Genomic DNA, 26814 nt, shown 5'->3' on the forward strand with positions numbered 1-26814 from the left:
TGGCTGGAGTGAAAACCTGCAGATTTGTGGCCTTTCTTGACACATGGTTCCACATTCTTGTTTGAGACATTAATGAATAGCCATTTTTTGAGAAAAAAAAATGCACATTCAATTGTTTATAGGATCTAATTTGTATCTAAGCCACACTCTCCATCCTGCATCGTTACCTCCAGTCTATCTGCAGTCTGCCTGCACAGCTCTGAGGGGACTACCCTCCCCCCAGGATTTGTCCACTCCTTGTGCTGTGTTCCTGGAAGACCGCAAAGAACTAATCAATGAGTCATGTGTCCTGATTACAACCAGCTCCCTATGGAGCATCTTCAAAGGGGCCCCGAAGAGATGTAGGCTAGGAGAACTATTGCCCTCCATGGGGTAATTACAAGTCGAGGCTCTATGGTCTCTAGTTCTTTTCTGTGCACACTCTGGCTTAAAGACAGACCAGACCAGTTAACAATTCACTCAGTCTTGTTAGCGCAGCGGGAGGCTATTCCAACCACTGATCACCAACTGATGGTGTATACCATCCAAAACTATACAAATCCACCCTCAACAGCATATTTTAAGAAAATACATGCTATTGCACAATGCGTATTAATTGAGAGAAGCAAGTGATAAGGTCAGTTAAAGATACTATAAACAGGGAGAGTGACATTAAGATTTGCTGCAGCTGAGTACACGCCTCTCGGTCCCAGGAAAACAAGCCAAGTGTTTAAGTGTTTATGAGTCAAAACTGCCATAAAACTAGGAAAACACATTTAAGTACTGTCTGGCTGCCTCAAGGCTTTCCGTTTTTTTCTCCACCCACTCCACTATTGCTTGTCCGGTGATATTCACACACATCATTTACTTTAGACTGATATCCAAGTCCCGTGGCTGTTTGCTTTGTCCTGTTACAGTAAAACACTGTGTTGAAGAATCCAAGAAATAGCATCTGAGGCAGTTTGCCAAACATGCAATGATTCTATGTTCTGCCAAGATAGCAGCCAGAAAAACAAAGAGCTGCAATCGCTATTATCAGTGACTGATGAGCAGCTGCATAACTGAACCCAATCTTGTGCATCTGTTGCCTATTTATTTAGCTATTACAGCTGCAGTAGTTAATTAGTGCTTGAAGTGATGACTACATAGAAAGTTAATCAGGAGTAGAAGTGTGGAGACAGTGTGGCTGATGTTGTCTTTGGGTTAAGACTCCAGTAAACCCTGTCTGCACGGCAGCAAACAGAGAGAGGCGATCAGGGACAAAACAGTCATTAGTATTAGCTTCCTGTAATGAGGGAAAATAAGAATACGTGTGTGTGTGCGTGCGTGCGTGCGTGCGTGTGCGTGCGTGCGTGCGTGCGTGCGTGCGTGTGTGTGTGTGAGAGTTCGTGTAACCTGTGTTATGGGTGTCAGTCAGGAAATTCCCACACAGGTTCTCTGCGTGAAAATCCCTTGCAGGTGTTCAAGTGCTCTAAAAACACAAAGAGAGATAAACAGTACTTTGTTTGCATATATTCTTGGAGTTGTTGCTAATAAGACACTAGTTTTCTGCACTGTTCTCATGCATACACATATAAATATTAGGTCACTGCCCTTGTATAAGTTTTGTTTTTGGGTTGGTTTTTTTTGGCTCTGTCAGACTGCCATCTATATTTTGTTAAACAGGTAACTTCAGCATTTAAATTAAACGACATAAATGTTTGCATCCACATCATACAATTAGGAAAGTATGGCGTAACTCCATACAGCACTGCATTTTTACATAATGCAGAACAAATCGTTATACATTACTGCCCTCATGTGGACAAACTATGTAGCCGTGACTACAGTGCCCTTTGACCTTCCTAGGTAACCTCTGCAGCTTTGGTGGCACACCATATGCTATTGGACGGACATCCAAGTTCATTGGAGTATTCGGTTTGTTCTATTAATTACATTCATACAATATAGCTGAACCAGCTGATGAATGACCTCTGTTTAGTTTCAAAGGAACATGAAGGTTACCAGCATGACCTCCTCAGTCATGATGGTTACATGATTGCTGAAGAAGCACTAAAATATTATTAACCGATATGGAGGGTGTTTTTTTGTTTGTTTTTATTAGCAACTTCTATGAATTAATGGAACTTACAGTTGAAGCATATCAGTAGAAATCCGATGAAGGGGTACACCATCTTTAGTGGGTGGGTCTGGACCCCCGAGCCCCATCAATAAGGCCAAACTAAACTTCTGACAAGGAAAAAAGTAAATGCTGAAATTAAAAATATAACATTGCATAAAAAAGAAATAATAATAATAATATAAAATAATAACATGTACTGGATGGAATTTTTTGAATAAGATAATATTTTGGCAAAAGTCTACATACAATATATTCTACACTACATTTTCAACTACATTAAATTTATACTGTACTTAAATATGGGCTAAAAGATACAAGCTTTACAGATATCATATCATTTGTGAGCAAGCTTAACAAAGTCTGCTCATCAAAGCAAGAAACTGTCCAATACAAAGGGATATTTATATAGTAATAACAATACAAGAGGGTTGATTTATTTCTCGTTTAAAGAAAGAAATGTTTCTATCGCCTAAAATTATTATATGGTAATACAAAAACTAGAAGGTCTGCATCAGTTTGAAAAAAAGTTAAGATTCTGATTATTCTTGCGGGACGTGAACGCAGCATCACACCCTAATTTTTTCCAACATCCGGGTCCTTTGGAACCAACCAGTGTGTGTGGAAACTGGGTAAGGAGGGCAGTGAGGAGCGGTGGAAAGGCGGACTGATGACAGCTGTCACTGCGGACAAAAACACTAACAATCTCTGAAGAGAACCCGAATGGCTCACCCCTGAAACTCCAGGAGACAAGGGATAACACCTCGACAGTATCGCGGGTTATTTAAAGGTGTCGCGAAGGTGAGGTATTGTTTTTGGGGGGCTGGGAAATATGACTGGAGGATCAGTGCCAATTTGCCCTGTCTGTCTCTGGAGAGTCGAGGTTAGCCCCACTAGCTATCCAAGCTAACTACCCAGCTAAACAAGTGAACTAGCTTTAGGTAGGTCTTCGGGACTGGGGGGTGGGGGTCATTGCCGGGGGATGGACACGTCTAAATAGTTCTCGTTTTCTAGAGCGTTAGCTGGGCTGAAAGCTCAATGAGAACCTAATAAGGGAACTTTTCAAATATGAATTCGGGAACGACGAAATGCTAGTTAGCACTCCCAGTTAGCTCAGCAAAGAGCTAGCTAACAGTAGTTAACGCTGGTAGCTAACGCTAAGGAGCAACACATTGCCTCACTTCATTGCATTACTTTTGTTCTAACCCAGCTGAGGCCGTTATTTTGCTTATATGACAGGGGGTAATTCCAGCTTTATTAGTGGGTGGTAACTTAACCCAGCTGATTAATGATGGGTGGCTAATCACCCTATTCTTTGTCAAGGATCAGTATTCGTTAAGTTGCCTGCAGCGTCTGTGATTAGTGCGTTTGACTCTTGGACCTACGCGGTTTAGCTCATCAAACGTCTGCATGGAGTGCTCATGTCTCACTTGGATCCTCTGACTCAGCCGGATCCTAAACTAGGCGTTTTCCCCCCCGTGTCTGTACCAGCCATCCACAGTGGGCTTTTGTCTAGTGATAATGTTAACTCTAATATTACTCTTATGTCTATCAACGCATGTGGAATACCCATTACATCAACTTAAAATGCAAGCGTAATCAGTGGACAGGTATTGTTTGTAGATTTATTTTTTTTAATTAATTGTGTTATTCATTCTGTACACTTTATCATGCTGCGTTTTGGGTTGGTATCTCTGGCTGGTTTAAGCTACCAGAGCTCCTTCTATATGCATGTCACATTAAAGCTGGTTCATGTCAGTCACAAGTGTTTATCCAAAGCCCTTGTGGGTGCCATACAAGGGTCTGTTTTTGCAGGAGTGAAAATAAGAGATATGAAGTGTCTGAGTTGGGAGTGCAGAACGCATACACCGTGAAACACAGCCAAAAGGCATATGTCTAATTATTCTATCATTTGACTTTGTTTACTGACTTGTTGAAATTATTTTTATCTGCTTTTGTTCCTCCAGGAATTAACACACGTTTCCATCTCCTGGGCTTACGCAGTATGAGTTCCAGTACTAACATGGGGACACAAGGCACTGGTAGAAAGCGTGCTCCTCTAAAAGATCGGTTCTCAGCAGAGGATGAAGCGCTGAGTAGCATTGCTCGTGAGGTAAGGTCATTCATCACCTACATTAATTTTGAAGCTTACTGCAATGAACCTGGGATGCTTTCTCCATAAAAGGTTCCCCTTATGCAATCTGAATCAATGCAAATCAGATTTTTATTCAGCTCAAATGTTCTTGTTTATCCTCGTTGAGATAATGGGGGCTTCAAGTATAGACAGAAGACTGATTTGTCAATTTAAGGGTGGCTAACCCGGGCAACAGAACCATCACTTTTTAAAACTACCAGTTGTAGTACCAAGTAGTTTCTTAAGAGCATTGTCAGTACTCATATGCTTGCCTAAGCAGCATTATGGTTTGTGAGAGCCCTTTTAAACTGAACATGGCGATTAAATCTTTTGCCTAAGCTTTATAATGTAAATGCATGAGTCTACTTACTTTTTGTAACCCTTATTCTATCATTGCAATTACTTAAACCAAAGAAAAAACTCAGGTCATCGTAATGATTTTTCATCAATGTGAAACATTTCAAGAAGACAGAAGTATTTTTTTTTACTTACATTTGTGTGAATTCAAACAAAAAGAATTAAAAATGTTAATTATCTTTTGGCCTGAGAGATTGTGGAAAGTATTTACCAATAGCTTTTACACCATTTGAAATTGAGCTAACAATTTTAGAGCCCAGGTTTGGAGTAACCTGGCTGACCTTACTGATGTTCCAGTGTTGTTTTTTGAAAAACTGGTTGAAAGTTGAGACCAAAGGCTACTCAGCAGAACTTGTATGCAATCTATCAGGTTTCAGACTAGGTTAGCTATCAGTTTAGTTTAACAGCACATTGAATTAGAGAGGTGTACGAAGACTGCAGGGCGACTGATGTTAATTTGAAGTGTGGTGCTCAAAGTTGCATTATCAAAAACCTTCATATCTATATTTAGATATTGATGTTTGTGTTTTTCTAGTTAAGTTGTGAAGCAAGTGAAGACGGCTGTTTTGGAGTCCACAGAGGTTGACTTCACTTGTAGTGTTTTTGTTCACGAAGGAAAAACGCAGGCAAAGAAAAAAGCTGCCTGGCTTGTAACAACATGCCCTGGGATTATTCCATTTTGTTCCACTACAAGCCTTTCATTCCTTCACTTTTCTCCACAATATTGTGGATAACAGCAGAAAAAGCAAATATTGTTTTTGGTTCTTGTTGTATTGTTTTAAATAGTTTTTAAAGGGATCTTTAAATTCATATTTGCATGTAATAGTGATTCTGCAGGTTTTTTTTCCTGTAAAATTTAGGCTAAATCAGATAATTTCTTGCCTTTAAAAGCTTAAACCTAACGATAAATATCAGCCTTTAGTTGATGTTTATATTGACCTTTAAGAGCGAAGTCTTTGATGATCGAAAGCGGTGCAGTTCCTCATTCTTGAACTCTAAGCACAAGGCTCCATTTGCTCTCTTTATAGTTACACAGGCTCATCATAGAAACATGAGTCATCCAACCCTCCCAGTCAGGTCCTAAGTCTCATTCTCTTTGTGCTGCTAACCAGAGATTAGACTGTTTAGGGAGTTCAAGGGGTCAGTGTCTAACTTGTTTCACGTCACCACCTGCCCAGATTCTTAAACCTCTGCAGCTCCTACCTTGTGGTCAGGAGAGCCAAAAGTCGACCAGTCTAAAGTCTTGGCACAGTCCCCGACTGAGAGTGACTGTGAATTTGAGCCTGCACCATCACCAGACTAGTTTTGAGGCCCCTTACATTACTGGGCACTCAATCTTTGGAATACTGGCAGCTTACAAATCAAGCAGGGGACAAGTATTAGAATTAGATTATCACCTCATAGGTGTTGTCCCTCAGATAGGGATCTAAGGAGTCAACTATTTGAACAAAGCCATGCATGTCTTTTTTGATGTAGAGAGAGGAGTGTCTGTGCACAAACTATAGTTCATAGTCCATTTGATTTCATTTGTGATATCACCAAGTCGCTGTTGCAATGGAAAGTGTACAACTTTCCTTATATGGTTAGGAGTGTTAAGAGTTCAAAGAACAAAGCACCTATTACAGTCTGTGTTCATAAGCGTTTGGATGGCTGCTGGGATACAATCACTACCACTCCTATCCCCATTAAAACCTGTTTTTAACAATTATTATTTGGATTTCTAAAAGTAAGACATAGAGGAGTTAGCATTTTCAAGGACTGGTTGAGTATAATTCAAAGAGAGCCGAGACCTGGTGGTTTGCTATTTACAGGACTAGTATAGAGGACATACTAATCAGCTATCATAATTATTTCCACTGGAGTTAAAACAAGCTCAAACAGACCTCCCTTGTAAATGTGGCATTGAGTCTCCTATGGAGCGCACAAACACAACATAACAATCTTGTTTAGCAGATTGTTGCATAAATAAAGGTCAATTTAAAAAGCTCGATATTGACTGTTTCATTTCAGATTGCGATAATGTACAGTATGTTATCTAAATATTAATATTACATAAATTTCAGCATTTACTGCTGAATTTATTATGAAGAATTGTAGGTGATTAAAAAGTTATTGGTCAGTTTCTCACAGCCCGGCATTTTCCAGTTATTACAGACTGAAAGATTTTTGTTTGTTTTTTTATTTTGCAGAGAATTGGGGTTTAATTACAGTAACCTTGAATACAGATTCCTCATTCCACATACTTATTTTTAATTTTACAATAACTTTGACATTTACATTAACTTCTTGTACAGTGTGTGTTTTGCTTCAGGTTTTACAGTGGCATTTTATAGATCGTGTACCGATTAATCTGCTCTTTTTTTTCTTTCTTTCTTTTTTTAATAAGTTTCACATTTTCAGAGAGCTCAGATGTCTTGAAGTGTTTTCTCAACACTATTCCCAACACTCAAGTCACTTTACTTTGACATAAACCAGAGGAAAAGGAGCCTTCTGTTACATTTCTTATTACTTGAATTTTGGTGAATATCCCCATATGGTGGATTAATCTTATTGCCTCAAGTGTAGGAGGAGTGTTTAATGGCGAACTTCTACTGCTCGGGTTACCTTCTCAGGCCCATGATGTGGCAGTCAGAGAGCAAGGCTGGATGGGCCAGTCTATAGATAGGACAGACAGAGAAGCTCAGCTGTGCTGCTGTGCAGAGCAGGTCATACTGTCAGACAGATCAACAGGTGCAGAGCACACGGCCAGCCATCTCATTTGCTTTCTCATTTGGTCTCTCTTACACACTTGCAACTTTACTTCCTTTTTCACCTTGTACAGATCACAGTGCAGGATATTAAGTTTACCGTAGGTCAAACGTCTGTTCTGGCAAAAACATGGCTACCACATATATCCCCAAATAAAACTGAACATCCAAACCACAACTTATTTTTCATAAGCGACTTGCTCAAAATATTGGAGTTGCTATTATATGTTCATGAAGTTGGTAAATTATTATTAATCAAAATTAACTCTTGATACTGTGGTGTTAGACTGTCTACTTGCTGTCTACTCATTGCTCCCTCTACATCGCTATGAGTCTTTGTACAGGCTGCAGGAGTGACAGAAACCAGGCAATAACAGGGCTTAATTTGGAGTTGAGGTTAATATTTAGCCAATGATGTTGTCATTTTAAACAGTGAAAGTGAAAGTCTGCACCGACTAACAGGTACTTATCTTTGCTAATTAGTATGGTTGTGCCAATTGTGAAGGTCTGGCCTGATAACAATGTTGAAAATAAAAAACTGTCTGCTCTTGCTGTTGCTAATTTAGTTTATTTATTGTTTTTTTTGTGTGTGTGTTTAGGGGTGTGTGTTTTGGTTTGTTTGGGGTTTCTTTTCTCTCTCTCTTTTCCCTTTTCCATTTGTGTGGGGGTAACAAAGAACTCTGTATTTATCACTCTCTCTTTGAACACTGGTGTGAAACGGAAGATAGAAACATCAGCCTCTTCCATTGGTAAATGTCATCTTATTTGCAGATGTCAGTCAGTGGTGCATCTTTCCTAATGAGCAAAGAGAAAGGAGGACTAATGGGTAGAGCAGGGCGATATGACCAAAAATATTTATCATGATATACATTTGGAAATTTGCGATAACGATATGACTGACGATATAATTGACACTAGACAACATGCTTTACAACTCCCCAACTTTATTAGTGCAAAAAACCCCATCAATGTATTTTCACTTAAACAAGCAGCTGTTTTTTATGTGCATTAAAGTTATATAAAGACGTAACAGTGCAAATGCAAATTCCTTGCTGACAGTTTAACCAAAAGGCATTTCCAGTGGAAACTGGCCGACATATCCTCAGCATAACCATGTATAATATCCACAAAACTTTAAAAAGAGGTTATATACACACACACAATACGGTAATATTATGTTGAAGCACAGTACGTATCACTCCGCGAGGCGCCTGCCTAATATAGCCGTAATGCTCCGACAATCCATCAAGCGGTGCGGGTTCGTAGCTTAGCAAAGTCGTACTAAAACATTTGACAGATTTTCGAGTGCCGTGTACGACATAAAATCGTTTCGAGGTCAGTAAACACAACCAGAATTCATACATAAGGCCCACGGGATTATAAGGGGCACTGTCGATTTTCAGAAAAATCAAAGGATTGAGTTTAAGTGTGCCGTATTTTCCAAACAACACGGCCCGCTAGCATGCTCTACTAAAAATAGTGCTTTGTTGTGTATCTGACGGACGAAAGCTAAACCAGTTCCACACCACTGAAGTTGCAGCATTTTTACAAATCAATTCTGGTTCATCCGTTTCATTCAACGATCCACTTTCGCTCTTCTCATTCTGCGTCGCCGCCGTGTGCATATGTAAACAAAGGCACTGCGCATGCGCGTTTTACCCATATTCTATCTAGAGATGGCACGATACCACTTTTTTATGACCGATACCGATATCATAAATTTGGATATCTGCCGATACCGATATGAATCCGATATAGTGTGTTTTAATCAACAAAACTGGTTTTTTTTTAAATATCTTGCTGCATTTTGTATAAGTTCATACTCAAGTTTAAAACAACAACTACACTAAAGATATTCTGTTATACCTGTATGCAAAAAAAATATTTCATAGTTCAGCAATACTGATCAATCTAATAAACTTAAACCTACACCATCCTCCCTATTCTGGTATTTTAAAGAGTACTTAGCGTAAATATTAAGCAACCTAACTAATAGGGTTCCAACTCCCAGCAACAACAAAAATAAATAAATAAAAAATAGGGAACCACCCCTCACGCTCCACCTCATGATGCTTAATCGACGTAATCAACCTTAATTTGATGCAGTGTGGGAAAAAAAAATGCACAGAAATCAATTATTTTTCAATATATTAAAATATTAAATAAATTCAACATCTTTCTTCAACAGAATTGCAGACTGCACAGATGGTACCTTCCCAAAGGAAAAAGTACTATAGCTTACTAGGGTATATATATACAGTGGGGCAAAAAAGTATTTAGTCAGCCACCGATTGTGCAAGTTCCCCCACTTAAAATGATGACAGAGGTCAGTAATTTGCACCAGAGGTACACTTCAACTGTGAGAGACAGAATGTGAAAAAAAAATCCATGAATCCACATGGTAGGATTTGTAAAGAATTTATTCGTAAATCAGGGTGGAAAATAAGTATTTGGTCACCTCAAACAAGGAAAATCTCTGGCTCTCACAGACCTGTAACGTCTTCTGTAAGAAGCTTTTCTGTCCCCCACTCGTTACCTGTATGAATGGCACCTGTTTGAACTCATCATCTGTATAAAAGACACCTGTCCACAGCCTCAAACAGTCAGACCCCAAACTCCGCCATGGCCAAGACCAAAGAGCTTTCGAAGGACACCAGGAAAAGTATTGTAGACCTGCACCAGACTGGGAAGAGTGAATCTACAATAGGCAAGCAGCTTGGTGTGAAAAAACCAACTGTGGGAGCAATCATCAGAAAATGGAAGACATACAAGACCACTGATAATCTCCCTCGATCTGGGGCTCCACGCAAGATCTCATCCCGTGGGGTCAAAATGATCATGAGAACGGTGAGCAAAGATCCCAGAACCACACGGGGGGACCTGGTGAATGACCTGCAGAGAGCTGGGACCAAAGTAACAAAGGTCACCATCAGTAACACACTACAACGGCAGGGAATCAAATCCCGCAGTGCCAGACGTGTTCCGCTGCTGAAGCCAGTGCATGTCCAGGCCCGTCTGAAGTTTGCCAGAGAGCACATGGATGATACAGCAGAGGATTGGGAGAATGTCATGTGGTCAGATGAAACCAAAGTAGAACTTTTTGGTATAAACTCAACTCGTCGTGTTTGGAGGAAGAAGAATACTGAGTTGCATCCCAAGAACACCATACCTACTGTGAAGCATGGGGGTGGAAACATCATGCTATGGGGCTGTTTTTCTGCCAAGGGGACAGGACGACTGATCCGTGTTAAGGACAGAATGAATGGGGCCATGTATCGTGAGATTTTGAGCCAAAACCTCCTTCTATCAGTGAGAACTTTGAAGATGAAACGAGGCTGGGTCTTCCAACACGACAATGATCCAAAACACACCGCCCGGGCAACAAAGGAGTGGCTCCGTAAGAAGCATTTGAAAGTCCTGGAGTGGCCTAGCCAGTCTCCAGACCTCAACCCCATAGAAAATCTGTGGCGGGAGTTGAAAGTCCGTGTTGCTCGGCGACAGCCCCAAAACATCACTGCTCTCGAGAAGATCTGTATGGAGGAATTGGCCAAAATACCAGCTACTGTGTGTGCAAACCTGGTAAAGACCTATAGTAAACGTTTGACCTCTGTTATTGCCAACAAAGGTTATGTTACAAAGTATTGAGTTGTATTTTTGTTATTGACCAAATACTTATTTTCCACCCTGATTTACGAATAAATTCTTTACAAATCCTACCATGTGGATTCATGGATTTTTCTTTCACATTCTGTCTCTCACAGTTGAAGTGTACCTCTGGTGCAAATTACTGACCTCTGTCATCATTTTAGGTGGGGGAACTTGCACAATCGGTGGCTGACTAAATACTTTTTTGCCCCACTGTATATATTAGACTTAATAGTTACTATATACAGTAATGGACTTCTATTCATTTTACATCAAATTAAAACTTTGGGTGTCAGATAATTATTTATTAAAAGCTAGACATTTTAAATGAGAATAAGAAAGAAAAGTATGTCTTTGTGCCCCCTTTTCCCTGTTAATGCCCTATCGGCCCCCCTGGCTAAACTTTGCTAGATCCGCCCCTGCACAGTTACCAGCCGTCAGCTACGTAGAAAAAGATCCTGGTGTAGAAAGTAATATTAAATAAATTCTAACAACAGCTTATCAAGCTTAAACGTGCTGCTGTTGTTCAGCCGCTGGTTTCCTCTTTCTGGTGCAAAGTGGGCCAAAAACAAACAAGAGAGACGGACTCGCGACAGAAAAGCCGATCAGCTGATCATTAAGCAGTTTCATGATTGAAGTAGCAGCAAGAAGAGGCACTCGCTCCATATATCGTTTGTTAAGCTTAACGCAGGAATGCTGTACAAACATTCAGAGATGGACTTACACACTTGCTTTACTTCTCTCGGGGATAACTTTGTCGGAGATGAAATGCCGGGTTGCTAGCGAAGCTCCAAATGCTATCCAGACCACCGACAGGTCCAGCATCCCACAGCCGCTCTATCACGTGATGCCTACTGCTCCGATGTGCTAACGTTCTGAGGCGAGTTACGGCGTGTTGCAAGTTTTGTGAGGTGCTTTCGTGATATTTAATGGATCGGATTACATTTTTTATTTTTCTCCGATATCCGATCCAGTAATTTAGGTCAGTATCGGACCGATACCGATACGTAATATCGGATCGGTCCATCTCTAATTCTATCACGATATTTCATTTTCCTATCGTTGCCCAAAATTACACCGGTATTACCGTGAACGGTATGATATAGCCCAGCCCTACTAATGGGTTTGTTTTTGTTGGAACTTAACTAATTTTGCCAGCCTGAGTGTGAGTTGAGTCACTTCTGTGACCAAATAATTTTTCACAGTGGCACTCTGGTTTTCAGTCACAGAGCAGTGAACTGCTTGCAGTGTTGATCCCTAATGTCTTTTAAGAAGAGAACACTGGCAGGCTTTAGTTGGAAATGCAGCAAGGACAAGATCAGAGTTTGGTTAATGTATTTTAGCTGATACTAATCTATTAAAACATGTCTGGATATGAACATCTCTAGCTTGTATTTGTTGTTAGGATTAAATGATAATTCATCTGCTAAACAAGATTGTTAAATTGTGTTTGTGCGCTTCAGGCTATTATTGAAACGGGAATAGCGTATGTCCACAGGCGTTCGATTCTGGCAGTGGAGATAAGAAATTGCTGGAATGCTGACAGTGTTTGTCTGCAGTGAGATACTGTACACACTACCCCCAGTATTTATGGACTGCCTTTTAGCTAGAGATAAAGAGCTTATAGTTTCACGAACAAGTTTGCCATTCTCTGTTTGTGGCATGTTTAGTTTCAGAGCATGTTTGGTATGCCGTATTCAGTACCCAATGAAAGGCTAGGCTACATAGTCACCTGTGTCTAATCGGAGCTGTGAAGGGGTTGCTCACATTAGCCTCCATGCTCTGTAAAATTATCTCCTGTTTATAATCTGACTCACTACAACAAATTGTGCAATAAAAGAGGAGTTTTGGTATTCAGGTTAGCTTTTATTTATAGCTGTTTTGTGCTTCAGGGTCACTTGGATATTGTGAAATTGTTTTCAGGCTGACTCATGTTGTTTTTTTGTTTGTTTGTTTTTTTTCTATTTGCTCTGCTTCTCAGTTTATTTGTGCGCTATCGGCATCTCCCCTTGTGAGGGCTTTAAATTAGCCCTCCTGAAGCTAATGGTTAGCACATGTTGGTGGGGATGAGGCATCCCAAGCACTCAACGGGAGCTGTGGCACAGAGGAAGCTGGTCCACAATGTAATATGGACTCTGCAAAGTTTCCATACCGTAAAAAGACAGACGTTTTAGCACCTGTAGCAATATTTGAGTTTAGAAACAACAACAACAAAATCAGCGAATATTAATGTTATTTTTGTCGAGGCAAAACAAAAAAGTTCAATAGAGAAATCTTTGATATTGCTTAAGAATAAGGTATTTACAGAGCAGATCATTTTACAGTTACATTGAGTGGTCTCTACTGTGTGATTAAAGCAGTGTTTGTGAAATAAAAACAAATCTCTTTATTATAATTTTCTTTTTTAAATAAGCACTAATTTGTCTTTATCATCCTGGTAGATCCATAAACTAGGTCGTTTTTGGTGATTTGTTATTGTTGATGTGTTGTTAAAACTAAGCAGGGCTTCATCTTATGTGACAGCACGACCTTCAAGCGAGTGTGAAGAAATGAAATCAACCCACGTCTGCCAGATGCCTTCTCTTTTACAGGAAACTGTTCAATATTCAAACATACTCATGTAAATTCTACAGTGTGATTATTTTTATTGCAGCGCTCTGCTGTCTCTTTTATACCTTTTATAAGTTTCCATTTGAGATTGACAGGTGTGTTCATGTTGTGTGTTACAGGCGGAGGCGAGGCTGGCAGCAAAGAGGGCGGCTCGGGCAGAGGCAAGAGACATTCGAATGAGGGAACTTGAACGGCAACAGAAAGAGGTAAGTGGACCTGATAGGCAAAGATACTCTGACCGTAATTCAGGCCATCAGGTACTCTGATTTACTGCTGTGTCTGTTAGCACAAATGTTTTGTAATTTTACTATGGGATTTGGTCTTGTTTTCTTTCTGCTAATCACATTTTAATGTTTTGTCGCTACCTCCTGTTTGCAAAGTGTTCATCTGCATCCACAGCAGACGATCTACAAGCTGTTGGCTTTATAGCATAAAAGAAAGTCTACAGTGACAGTTCACATACAGAAATATACCCATGGAAAGAAAAAAATGAAAGTGCTGCATGTCCACAAATCAACAAAAAAAATCTTCTATTCCTGGTTTAAATGTCACCCAGTTTTTCCGTTTCAGCAGTTTTGAATGAAATATGATTGTATGTTTTTCCTGGCATTTCCTCCCTCTGCCCAGCTTTCTTACCGCTCATCCAGCAGTAGCAGCAGAAAATGGGGTCAGATCCACCAGTGGATGGTAGGCCAGTGAGGCAGTGTTGTTGCTTCCATTTCCACTAACACAGCCTGTTGTGTGGGACTGAGTCCCAGTCAACCCTGACAATTTAGCTACACTTGACTTGCTGACTACTATGTACCTCACTGTGGAAATATGCCTCAACAGTGTATTTGCTTTGGAGACACCATAATCTGTGACTGTGTATTTGGAGAGCAGGCTTTGGCCTTTGACTTTATTTAGAGTGGGTGAGTCTGTATGTAAGGAGGCGGTTTGGACCGTTAGCTGTACTCCTCCAGCTACTTAAGAAATGATAGTGTCTTAAATGTTTATGAACTACTTCTGCATGAAATTAATCTGTGTTGGTGTGTTGATGCAGAAAATAGGTTTTCACTGTGTGCTGTTTAATGAGACAAAGGTTTGTAATATATTAGCATGTCTAGTTTATCATTAATCCTGCCGTTTTGCTTGAAAAGGCTAACATTTGCAAATGTTTATGACACCCATTTGGTGATAAACACGCAGAGGTTTTTTTGAATGGCTCGGGCTTTGCACAGCAACCAAGTGTTCCAGTGATCTCTCTGCTTTCACTCCAACTTTCCTTCCTGAATCTAGGCTGACGCAGAAAAAGCCAGAGCCTCTAGTAGTAGTAGATCCAGCAGCCGTCATCAGCGGGTCTGTATCTCCCCTACATACTTCCTCTTTGTCTCCCTCTATTTCCTTTTCTTATTTCCCCTTTAGGCATACAGTTAATCTCTCATCACTCATGTGTGTCTCTCTCTATCTGCTTTTCTACTGTGACTCCATATTTCCACATTAACAGGGGCTGGATGATGATGTCACGTCAGTCCGCAGCTACAGGGTGCGTACATAATACACCCCTGCCAGGTTTATTAAGACTGCACACTCATAGGGGCACACTAATGTGTGAAAGCCGTTGCTCTTGTGTGGAAACCAGTTGTTATATATATTAAGATTTGGCTGAACTGTGTTTTATTTTGACAGTATTGACTGTTGCTTTAGTTTTCTCTGAGAAATTCCCTGCTTATCTTTTTTTTTTAATGTTTTTTATTCTAAGTCGTCGTCATCAGGAATACGTGACTTGGGGTCTAAGAGTCAATCCAGTTCCCGTAGAAAAGATGCCTTGGTTTGTTCTCTGTGCATATGTGTGAGAGTAGTTTGAAGGCTAAATAGTAGATTCACCTAACCTTATTTTTGCAAGCAGATCTAACTCCTAGATGGCAACTGTTTTAGAGTAGTTACCTTTTTTGTTGAAGTTTCTCATCTACTAATCTTGAAATGCCTTTTCAGTGCAGTTTGCACCATGATATTTTCTGAATGCCTGGCTTTATGATTCTGATTCATTCATAAGAAAACTTGGTGTGACATTTTTCAGCTTTTAAATTCTTTTTTTTCTTTGTGCTGGAAATGCATGCACATTGACACTGGTTCTTAGATATCATAATGGTATATTTCTACCCACTAGTATATGCTCATAGTACTGTATTGTTTGCCCTGCTTGTGGTCTTGGCTGTGAAATAAAAGTGATACAGTGCTTTCCTGAGGTGTTGTAGGTAATATAAGGGCAATATAATGTCATGTTACGGTTATACGTAATTTTAGTAGTTTTCCTAGATTGTTGACAGGCACCCTGATGGCCTCATAATATATCACACATAAGTGAAGTTTTGCAGATAGATAGATATCTATATCTATCTAGAGAGAGGATTTTGTCATAAATACAAACGATGCAATGCTTTTAAAAGGTGTTATAGGCACATAAATGTCCATTGTTAGGCGGTTGCCAGGTGATATAATGACAACATCATATCTGAAATGGATAAAGAACCTTGTGGGGCCTGAGTGGCAGTGTGCGTGTCAAGTTTGGTTGCTCAGTTTCTGGTCGTACAGCATGAGTTGGCAGACAAAGAAACAAAGTCACAGATTCTAAACTGTGTAAGAATAGCAGGGTGTACAGTTCAGCATTACCAAAAGCTTTTTCAAAACACAGTTATGTGTCTAGTACACCAAACATATGCATGCATTTGTAGAAGTTGACCTAACAGCATCCCAGATGTTTTTTTTTTCGTTTGGTTGTTTCTGTTGTTTAATCTTTATCCGATCATAATTCTGTGGTCTCTCCTCCTCAGTCTGATGGCATCTCTACTAGCTCTGCGCTCAAGAGTTCACGCTCCACTGTATGAAACTTAGGTGTTTGCCATTCTTTATAACTTTCTTTTTCTTGAAGTTCCTGTTTCCCATTACAGCTGCATTTTCTTTCTCTTTGCATTGTTTTTCTGTGTTGAACAGAGTTCTGTGTACAATGATCTGCATAGCCATAAGAAGGCTTCATCCCGGCCCTCAAAGAAAGACCTTCTGGTCAGTGTTGTTGTCTTGGCTGTGATCTCAAGCATGGAGATGGTGTAGAGTCATTGTGGTGGCTTGCAGTGGTATTTTCTTGGCAGCTGACTTTACCCTTTACTTGTCATCACTGTGTGAAGTGGCGCATAGATCAAGAAGTGTTAATAAAACACACACCAGAGGATGAAATTTCTGTTGGTGGTTATATCCTTCCAGACTGGGCTGTACCACGATCAGAGGAACTACACCAGCCTAACAAAGACCAAACCACCACCTCTTCTCTCCACCTCTACCTATCGGGTTGGTCCTTTGCTGTGCAACTTTTAGTTGACAGACACTCACTGAAAATGGAGCTAGCTGAAGCTGACTATTCCTGTCTGCATGGTGTCGTTTAGTGGAGTTTTTATGTGTTAGATATTTGTAATAAGGGGCATTGTTTGTGTGTCATAATAATCAGGGTAGAGAGAAACATACCAGTTGGCGCATAGTGTTGCTCAGAACTTTATACCCACACTTCTTAAAATCATTTGAATTCATGTAAATTACTATGACCAGGGTGTTATTTAAATGGACATGTCATGTCTTATCACACTTTGAGCTCAAAGTCCTAAATGTGTTAGGTTCAGCAAAACATTCGTCCTGTTTCCACTCGCTGCTTCTCTTTATTCTCTCACCGCCTCACTTTTCCACAATGGTCTGCCTCTGTCCTCTAAGGTGACCTTTCCCTGCTCCTTTCCTCTCCAACAGGCCACCACTTCCTCACCCTGCACCACTGGCACAGGGCTGTCTCGCAGCTACAGCACGGTCAGTTTTTGTTCTCTAAGTGGCCAGCATCTCTGCACGCTTCTAGTTGCCTTCAGAGGCAGACCTCCCCCCTCTGTCACAGCCACGTACATGAGATTGGATGCCCAGTGTGGCTGGGTCTGCTTATATTTAGCTCCTGGACTCTGCGCACTTATCTGTGGGCAGATTTTTGTGCTTCGGTTAGATAAGACAGAAGTCTGTGTGAAGCCAAGGCTTCTGATGTGGAGCACTGAAACCAAGCTGAAGTTGGAAAACCAAGTATTTGTTTATTGCATGGCTAAAAGAGAGTCTGTTTAGCTAGTGCGTCATAGATTTATGTGTGCTCTCGTGTTTTGCTGAGTCCTACGTTGTCTCCCACGTGTACCCTCAGGCCTCTATTTGCGACGATGCTGGCCTTTACGGCTCAGGCTACAGTTCAAGAGCTGTAAGTCTTCTGTTTGTCGAACCACGTTATTTTTGCATTGTCATCCCACAGCAGTTTACTGTTATGCCATTAGTGTGATGTCTGGCTCCATGCTGATCCTGTCCTCCTCCTCATCCCATCCACAGCCCTCTGAATACAGCTGGTACTCCTCTGGAGCCAGCTCCACTCGTAGCAGCCCTGTGGTGAGCACCTTAAAACCACCGCCAATCTGCATGAGAGCACCCAAAAACCTACTGCTAACAGCCTCCTCCTCACCTCCTCTCACCGTTTCAGGAAAGCATTTTTGACAGACTTTGTGTGACAAGTGTGTGAACAGTTCTGTGCAGGCTGAGAAGTTGTAGCAAGGTTTAACTTGGGTCCAGCTGATGCATCTGAGATAATTATCCTAAATGCATAAAATTGAATTAGGTTTCTTACTGCTGCTTTAAAGTAAATCAATTCTATTTAAGACCAAGACTTGGAATTCTGTCAGTTGCTGTTTGCTGTATAAAAGTACAGTGATTCCTCATTTTGTGACGTTTGTCTGTGTGCGTATTTGTGTCAGTCTTCCTCAGATGATGACACTGTCAGCAGTGTGTCCCAGGAACGCGGTAGCAGAGGCAGGAGGGACAGTGGGGTGAGCTGTAGTAATGGGGTAGTTGATGTGGCAGTAAACTTAAGCGCTTTTGCTTTTTTAATTGTATTGTACTGGGCATCAATAATGTAATACTCATGTGTACTTATCCTGTCTCGTGTTTTACTCAGTGGCCCTCTCTTATCCTGTCTCTGCCTCTTTCTTCTCTCTCTCTCTCTCTCTTCATCCTGCGCCTGTTGTAAGTAGTCTTCTGACCTCTTGGACATTAGTGAATCGGCCGCTGATTATTTCAGCCGCTCCAACCGAAGAGGCAGTATTGTGTCTGACCTTGATGATTTGAGTATTCCAGATTTGGATGCTGTAAGTGACTGAACAAAGTTCCAGACGGTGTGCTTGGGAATGGAGTCTAACACAAATTACTTACAAATAAAAATGACAGAAGTGGCTTACGCACGATTAAAAATTATATTTGGTATTTAAAACTCATTCATATTTTTTTGTTTTGTTTGTTTTTGTGTGGAAATTAATCTGTTATTGATAGTAGGGTGCTGTGGGCCACTGCAGTGGTTGTGATTGCAGCATGGACTGCTGGGTATCTAATGTATTGGTGTCTTGATCAGCTGTCAGCTCTGTAGTTTTTGTGAACATGCAGCACTTTTACCTAACTCATATTAACTTGTAAACTGCTTTTACAGATGAGGAAACGGCTTCAAGCTTGACCATACAGGTTGTATGTTCCTAATTTATTGCATGAATATGAACTAAACTGATGGGGTTTTTTTCTTGCTTGCTTTGCAGCTGGATGAAAAATGTGACAAGCAGTATTCAGATTATAGTAGAGTAAGTGCCATTACTTTTTTTTTTTTTTTTTTTTTTCTCTTAAGCAAAGAATTAAATGATCTCCAATGATGGTGTTTTGGGGATACTGTGCAAAATAATTTTTAAGCTAGTTAACACTGACCTATGAATCATTCAGGTATTTAAAAAAAAAAAAAACACACATAATAACCAGTATCATTTCTACACATAACAGACGTCTTGCCAGCAGCCTGAAGTAAAAACAAATCATTTGTTCCCTTTTTCTTAGTTGAAACTGTGAAAAATGCCCTAATTTAAAAGTTTGACAGGCAGAAAATGGAACAAGTGAAGAAGACAGACCCTTAGAGGTCGTTAAGAAATAGGGCATAGACCTGACACAGGACCTGAAAGACCCATCTGACGTACTGTTCACTAAAGCCTCAGAAATGGTCTCAGCAGAAGTGTGGCTGTCAAGAAGCTGTTGTTTAGTAAGGGGAACGGGGAGAAAAGCCTGAGGTGTGCCAGGTTACAAGAACCGAACCGAAAATCAGTGGCAACATGTTTTATGGAGTAATGAATCCAAATTTGATTAGTTCAAAACATCACCAAAATAAGTACGGGTACAACAGTCATCCTTAATTGTTTGGTTTGAATTTCAATTTTGCTACGTTTTGATAAATTGCTACACCTATTTACATATTTTGCTACACCTATAGAGATTTGAGGGATTGCACAAGACTTCTGTACATCCTGTTTGAGTCATGCAGAGGTTGCTATAACAGATGTCTTCAAAGGACAGTTTGGACAGTCTTGGGGATAAGAGGTCGGAATATTGTTGCTTTTCAGACATGTAGCGCACATCAGAAGATGATCTCCATCGGATCATTTCTCACTGTTAGAGAGGCTTTTGTTTGGTTTAGGCAAGGGTGCATCCTGGGTAGAGCCAGGATGCGTGTCACCCTCACTGTGTTATTATCATGTTATCTCACATCAACGCGAGGCAGGGTTAGCGAGTGTTTCATTTCAGATCGCACATACAGCTTCACCAGGTAGCGCTAAGAAAGTGTGTGTGTGTGTGTGTGTGTGTGTGTGTGTGTGTGTGTGTGTGTAAACAACTATAGTACAATTATACAAAGGAATGTGGAGAGCAGAATGACACCAGACACATTTCTGTTTCTGGTTGCAACTATTGCACTCCTCATCACAAAGTTAATTAAAAAAAATTAAATGTAATGTCTGAGTCATCAATAAATCAAATTCCACTGGGAATTAATTTTCTGTATTACATGCAAGCACAAAAAAATGGGAATAAAAGTAACCTAGTGTATACAAACAGCCGTTTGGGAGTCTGAGCTGGTTTCTCTTTCAGGTGGATTTGAATAGAACAGGATTACTCAAGAGCCATGTAGTATCAGATGATTGCTTTGCTGTGCTGTGCTGCGTTTGTTTTTCTCACTGGGGTTTGGGGTACTTTATGTCCTCAGCCATCCTCCCGGTGTGCCACCCCAGGCCTCTCGGCAGCCACCCTGGCATCACTGGGTGGTACCTCATCACGTCGAGGTAGCACAGACACCAGCAGCGCCTACGACCCCGACACCAGTCTGAGTGAACTTAGGGTAAGAAGTTCAAATACACACAGTGTCACTTTTCTATAATAATTAGTGAATAACTGATTAGAAGTTAGCACACAAAATTCCAATTTGATTTTGGATGTTTGATTATTGTGTTTTTGAGCCTTTTATGTAAACACATATTCCTTCTGGAGCGTTGCCTCTGCTGCCCTCCTGCTGTTCTTTGTGTCTGCTTTAACCAGTTTTCTGTGTGTGTGCATGGGAGGACTGGATGGGACATGTGCCCATGACACTGTCTGTCTCTAAGTGGGCATCTGTATGTCAGCTGGACTGTTTGACATGGCAGCACGGGTGCTTTGTTGTCTCTCCCTTTTATACTCCCCAACCTCTCTGATGCCCCAGTTCACCCCAACCATTCCCTCCATCTGCTCTACAGGATATCTATGAACTAAAGGACCAGATTCAGGATGTAGAAGGGCGGTACATGCAAGGGCTTAAAGAGCTGAAGGTAGAGGGGCTTGAGCTCACAGCATGTCTTCTCTTGTCCTCTGGGAGCAGCATGACTTCACTAACTCACACTGCCTCCCCACTCACACCCCTTGAAGTCTGTCCTGTAGCTCCTAACACCACAGCTGTTTCTTTGCCTGCTACCAGTCAGAATTGCGCAATGACTCTTTATTCCTGCATGGTCTTCTCCCTCTTCCTGTTTTGATCTTAAATGAAGACACTCCCTCAGTTAGTGCTGGTTTTTAATGTCTTAAGAAGAAGAGTAAAAGCTCCACCTGCTGACAGATCAGTCGTTCTTTCAAATTATTTCTTCCACCCAGGCTTTCTTTGGCACAGGGTTCAATGGCCCTCTGGCTCACTGACTTTCACCGCAACTTCCTGTCCTCTAAGGAAGGAAACTGTATGTTTTTATTGATAAGAGTAGTTTACTAACAATCTTATGTTCTTGATAGTTGGATACAACTGGTGCACTTTTAACTGGTTTTCTGCTTTCTGGTGCACTCAGTTTTTTTTTCTGCCTTATTTCACTGCTGAAAGTGGTTGAAGGCATTTTTATTATTGTATGATCATTTTCACCATTTGTGCATTACATAGTCCCAAATTACATATTCAGTATTTTTAATAGCAGTTTTGTATTTTAAATATCTTTTTATTAATCTGAAACTTAAACATGTGTAGCATGTTTGGCCATTTCATGTTTGATGTGTTACAAAAGCTGTTCTTATACCAGAGAACGCACCTGTTGCATGTAGGTGGAGTGTGAAATAATTAATTAATTTTTTTACGTATTAACATGTTGCAAACCTTTATCAGGAGTCACTCACAGAGGTAGAGGAGAAGTACAAGAAAGCCATGGTATCGAATGCACAGCTGGACAACGACAAAGCCAACCTCATCTATCAAGTGGACACACTCAAGGATGTCATAGAGGAGATGGAGGAGCAAATGTCAGAGATGAAGAGGGAGCTGGAAGAAAAGTCGAAGGTGATAAATCTCCCGTGTGGTAACCTGTAACGTCCCAAACTCTTTACAGAAGAGTTGTGGCTAAAATGTTCTGTCTGTGCTTTCAGGATCTAGAAAGACAAAAACACACATGTACAGTTCTCCAGCATAAACAAGAAGAACTGAAAGAGGGAATCCGCCAGAGAGATGAGCTTATAGAGGTATTGTTGAACCTTAAACTTTTTTTTTCAGCCTAGTGTTGATGTGTCTGTACTGGCTGCGGAAGATGTTCGGAAACTACTGCGCTAGCTTGATAAGGACTGATTGGCACTGGCCTGCCTCTAGATCCTCTACCATAGATCCTGTCTATTGCTCTGACAGTTCTTCTCATTCCATATATCCTATCAATCATTCATTTCTATATCTATTCCTATTCCAGCTATATCTGCTCTAATTAGTGTCTTTTCACACTGTTTCACCAGTGTCTGTCTTTTTGTCTCTATACATGTGCATTTTCACTTCTTTGTTCCATTCAGTTTTTCTTGTTTTGTTCCTGTCCTGTGTTGTGTCCTCTTGTTGCTGCTCAACACCACTCCAGGAGAGCCAGAAAATGCAGACTAAGTTAGATGCCCTCACCAGAGAGGTGTTTGACCTGCAGGAAACGATAAACTGGAAGGACAAAAAGATTGCGGTAGGAGGTCCCATGCCTTTGCTCTGACAGAACATGAGAGGCAATCGATGGCTGTGGGGTTTTTTGTCCCCCTCTCCGCTCCAGCTCTTTTGCCTCTCATGCTGTCTCTGCATGATGGAGACCCTTAGGCATTAGCACATAACAGAACCCATTCACATACGGTTTGGATTTTTGCATGTCAAAATAACAGATTTCAGTTTGATTGTGTGGCCTCAGCTAACAATAACAGTGTACTGGCACGGCGTTAAAGCCTGCTGTGGTCAACATTTCTGGAAGGATGGTCATGTGAACTCTAAGAGACATTAAGTCCATAAATTGCAGCATGAGATGCATGTTCCATCTGTGAATCGGTCAATTTGTTAATGTAGTCAGCATCGTGTTAATGTAAAGTTGTTGTTTTTTTGTGAGAATCAGAAGCAGTGCCCTTTCAACCCCCTGTGCTCTACCTTTCCTTTTAATCTTTCCCTTTAACCCTCAAAGCTCGTCACCTTGTCCTTCTCTGCTCGTGTGCTGTTTGTTATTACGTCCCTCTTCTTTGTTCGATATGCACAGTGCATGTTTGTGCATGGTACCTGTCTTGTTCCAGCATGTGTGGCATTGCATGTCTATCCAAAGTCTATCCAACTTCTCTGCCTCTTCTCCTCTCTCTTGTCTTCTCTCATCCATGTGGCCAGGCCCTAGAGAGGCAGAAAGAGTACTTTGATTGCATTAGGAATGAAAGAGATGAGCTCAGAGATGAGCTCGCTGACATCAAGGGGAAATCCAAAGCAGGAGAGGTAGGTCAACCGAATGACAAAAAAAAAATAAAGGTTACAGGAAAGAGCTGCTGGCCAAAAGATTTTTGTTGTTGTTTTTTTTTGTTCTTCTTGGAACTAAGCCTGCTGTTTTGTTGTTATACTTTTTACTTCCACCGCTTTGTTTTTCTTTCCGCTTTCTTTGCTGTTTCACTTATTTTAATTAGTTGTTTTTTTGTTTTTTCCCCTGCTTCCTACTTGTGCATAACTTTTGGTAACTGCTGAATTTGTTCTTGACCCTGACTACATTTCATTAAATAAAATTCCTAATGTATGCAAACATTATCACTGTAGTACTTGGATCTCAAAAGCAGTCAATAACAGCAATGTGAGTTCAGATGATGAGAATGCACACTGCTAGGACGTGTTGTTGTAACAGTTCAATAGATTTAACTAGAGTCATGTTTCTTTACCCACTGCCAGATGGGGTGACGTTATCTGATATCAAATTTTGCAATAATATTAAAGTGTTTTGCAAAACCTGTCAGAACACAAGCAGAACATTGTTTGAAGCCATCATTATTCTCATCAAGCAGTTGTTGTTTCAGTCCAGTTTGTGCTTTCAGGCTTGGATTAGTGCAGCCTGTGCAGTGTCAGGGTGTAAAACATTGGAATGAATGTCTTGATCCACACGTTTAAACCTCTAAAATCATTAACTGTTACATCCTGGAACCACAGCACTCACTGTGCGGGATGGTATCCTATAAAAAAAAGTATAATAGAACAAGGCTTCAGCTAGCTTTTTTTTTCTTAACTACAGAAACATGGGCTGGTCATCATCCCAGATGGTACACCAAACGGAGATGTCAACCACGAGTCTCCGTCCTCAGGGATCACTTTGGTCTCCCAGGAGGCCGCCCAGGTGCTGGAGTCTGCAGGAGAGGGTCCACTGGGTGAGTTGGACCACCTGTTGCCTATATAGTGGGAATGTTTACAGCAAGTTAGGCATTTCATTAATTTTTCCTTGGAAAAGACTAAAGTTTTCAGCTTGATTAAATGTACTCTTCTTGTGTTTTGTAGATGTCAGGCTACGGAAGTTGGCAGAGGAGAAGGACGAACTTTTGGCTCAGATTAGGAAACTGAAGAATCAGCTGGAGGAGGAGAAACAGAAACACTCAAAGGTGGACAGTTCGTACACAGATGGGGAGAGGATGGAAAACGGTACAGACCTGCACCTTATTGAAATGCAGAGTAAGTTGACCTCGCTACCCGACTTACACGACAGCTAAACCGCAACCACCCCTTTTTCTTTTAACGTTGAAACTCTGCTCTCTGTAGGAGATGCCAACAGACAGATTAGTGAATACAAATTCAAGCTTTCAAAAGCAGAACAGGAAATGGGTACAATGGAACAAAATGTAAGTGAAATGTTTTGCAGAAACCTCAGTAAAAAAGTTGGTATTGTGGCTAAAATGGGAAACTAATCCGTTCCGGGTTTTGTTTTTGTTTTTTTTCTCCCCCAGATTAACAGACTTGAAGGGCAAGTCTCCCGGTACAAGGCAGCGGCAGATAACGCAGAGAAAATCGAGGACGAACTTAAAGCAGAAAAACGTAAAATTCAAAGAGAGGTAACAACACCTAAATCAGATTTAGCCCAGAGCACAAACCTGATGTGGCAGAATGTTGACTGTGTTATCTCCGTCTGCTCCCCCACAGCTGCGCACAGCTTTAGATAAGGTAGAGGAGATGGAGATGACCAACAACCACCTAGTAAAGCGCCTTGAGAAAATGAAGGCCAACAGGAATGCCCTTCTGTCACAGCAATGAGGCAAGGCAGCGTCACCACAGAAGCCCTTAAATCCGCACCTCAGACCTCTGACTGCCATATTGCGACTGGAGCACATTTCCATTTTCAGCTGTAACACTTTGAGATTTGTAGCTAACCAAAAACACTTAAAACCTGTAGCACAGGCAAACGAACTGAACTGTTTTCTTTGTTTTTCTGAATCAAGAGACATTGGTTTTGTGTGGGAATGAACTCAGAAATACGACTAATAAAACTACACGAGTTGCTGGGAGATACATCTGAGGACATTTCTCCACTCACTACTTAAAATTTCAGAGCTTTATACTACATCGTGTTATCCATGAGATTTATTTCCCTCTGACTGGGTGCTTGACTGTACTTTTTGTTTTGTTTTGTTTTTTGATGTGCTTTTTTTTTTTGTTTTTTTTGTTTTGTTTTTTTTGTTCCATAAGTTGCATGAATGAGTATAATGATGCTTTTTAAACAATTCAACCCTGATGGCTGCTCCAGCCCCGCACCTTCCTGACTTCCTCTCACACAGTGAAGTGCCTTTTCACACCAGGAGATTGGGGGTCTGCACCGCTTAATAAAACAATAATTGTTTTAACAGGTACATGTATTTAAAAAGGAATAAAAATAAATAAATAAAGGTGCAGTTATTATTTGAATATATATATATATATAAAACCAACTGTGTCTGTTGCGGTTTCTTTGAAATTTTTCAAATATTTAAAAGATTTCTTGAAAATAAATGTGTCATTTACAGAAGTGTGGATTCCATTTTATTTTATTTTTTTATGTAGGACAATCGACCTACATTATTTCTGCATAGATCTTAAGGCACTTTAAATGTTAGGTACAATAGTTCTACTGGGAACTGTTGTACTACTGGGGATCTACTGGGATCTTCCCACACAACCATCATAGGGTTTACAGAGGGGGGTCCAAATCTCTGGGTGAAAATCCCTTGCTGATGCCAGTGGTCAGAGAACTGTCAGACTGCTTAAAGCTGCTAGGACAATAACAATAACCCAACCACTCCTCACAACCAAGTTGTGCAGAAGAGCATTTTCTTCTGCAACAATATGTTGAACCTTAAAGCAGATGGGTTACAGCAGCAGAAGACCACACTGGATGCCACTCATTTCACCTAAGAACAGGAAACTGAGACTAAAAAGAAAAATGCCCCCTGGGCTGATTTCTGCTGCAGGATCATTGTGTGATGCTGTCACATCAGCATGTATCGAAAACTCTGCTGAATGTTTCCAGCACTTTTGAATCTGTGCCATGGAGAATTAATACAGTGCTGAAGGCAAAGGGGTGTCTAGCAAGGTGCACCTACTTAAG

At 40.7% G+C, this 26814-nt stretch overlaps 1 protein-coding gene across 2 annotated transcripts; it reads left to right on the forward strand.

Annotated features, from left to right (window-relative positions):
- The first annotated feature begins 2727 nt into the window (after positions 1 to 2727).
- On the forward strand, positions 2728 to 26227 carry lrrfip2 (leucine rich repeat (in FLII) interacting protein 2). 2 transcript variants are annotated; one of them, XM_085368870.1, is made up of 27 exons: positions 2728 to 2899; positions 4066 to 4211; positions 13711 to 13797; positions 14219 to 14278; positions 14870 to 14929; positions 15078 to 15116; positions 15333 to 15401; positions 16405 to 16452; positions 16565 to 16633; positions 16832 to 16915; positions 17363 to 17419; positions 17790 to 17843; positions 17969 to 18025; positions 18388 to 18459; positions 18664 to 18777; positions 19216 to 19257; positions 20700 to 20831; positions 21223 to 21294; positions 22107 to 22277; positions 22364 to 22456; positions 22834 to 22926; positions 23601 to 23702; positions 24481 to 24613; positions 24741 to 24911; positions 24999 to 25078; positions 25184 to 25288; positions 25377 to 26227. In XM_085368870.1, the coding sequence occupies exons 2-27, from the start codon at positions 4104 to 4106 to the stop codon at positions 25485 to 25487; spliced, it is 2283 nt and encodes a 760-aa protein (XP_085224996.1). In that variant the 5' UTR covers positions 2728 to 2899; positions 4066 to 4103; the 3' UTR covers positions 25488 to 26227. The 2 variants fall into 2 exon arrangements, with proteins under 2 accessions (XP_085224996.1, XP_085224997.1); XM_085368871.1 differs by lacking the exons at positions 22834 to 22926; positions 23601 to 23702.
- The last annotated feature ends 587 nt before the right edge of the window (positions 26228 to 26814 follow it).

The sequence above is a fragment of the Diplotaxodon limnothrissa genome, linkage group LG13, assembly GCF_057381915.1.
Source record: "Diplotaxodon limnothrissa isolate DT_005_m linkage group LG13, D_limnothrissa_male_GT1.1, whole genome shotgun sequence".
NCBI lineage: Eukaryota > Metazoa > Chordata > Actinopteri > Cichliformes > Cichlidae > Diplotaxodon > Diplotaxodon limnothrissa.

Bases quoted from the DNA above. Each gene is read 5' to 3' on its own strand.
- lrrfip2 (XM_085368870.1), top strand. From the start codon at position 4,104: ATGAGTTCCAGTACTAACATGGGGACACAAGGCACTGGTAGAAAGCGT. The intron at 15,117-15,332 runs GTGCGTACATAA...TTTTATTCTAAG, and splicing joins CGTCAGTCCGCAGCTACAGG to TCGTCGTCATCAGGAATACG. The intron at 25,289-25,376 runs GTAACAACACCT...GCTCCCCCACAG, and splicing joins AACGTAAAATTCAAAGAGAG to CTGCGCACAGCTTTAGATAA.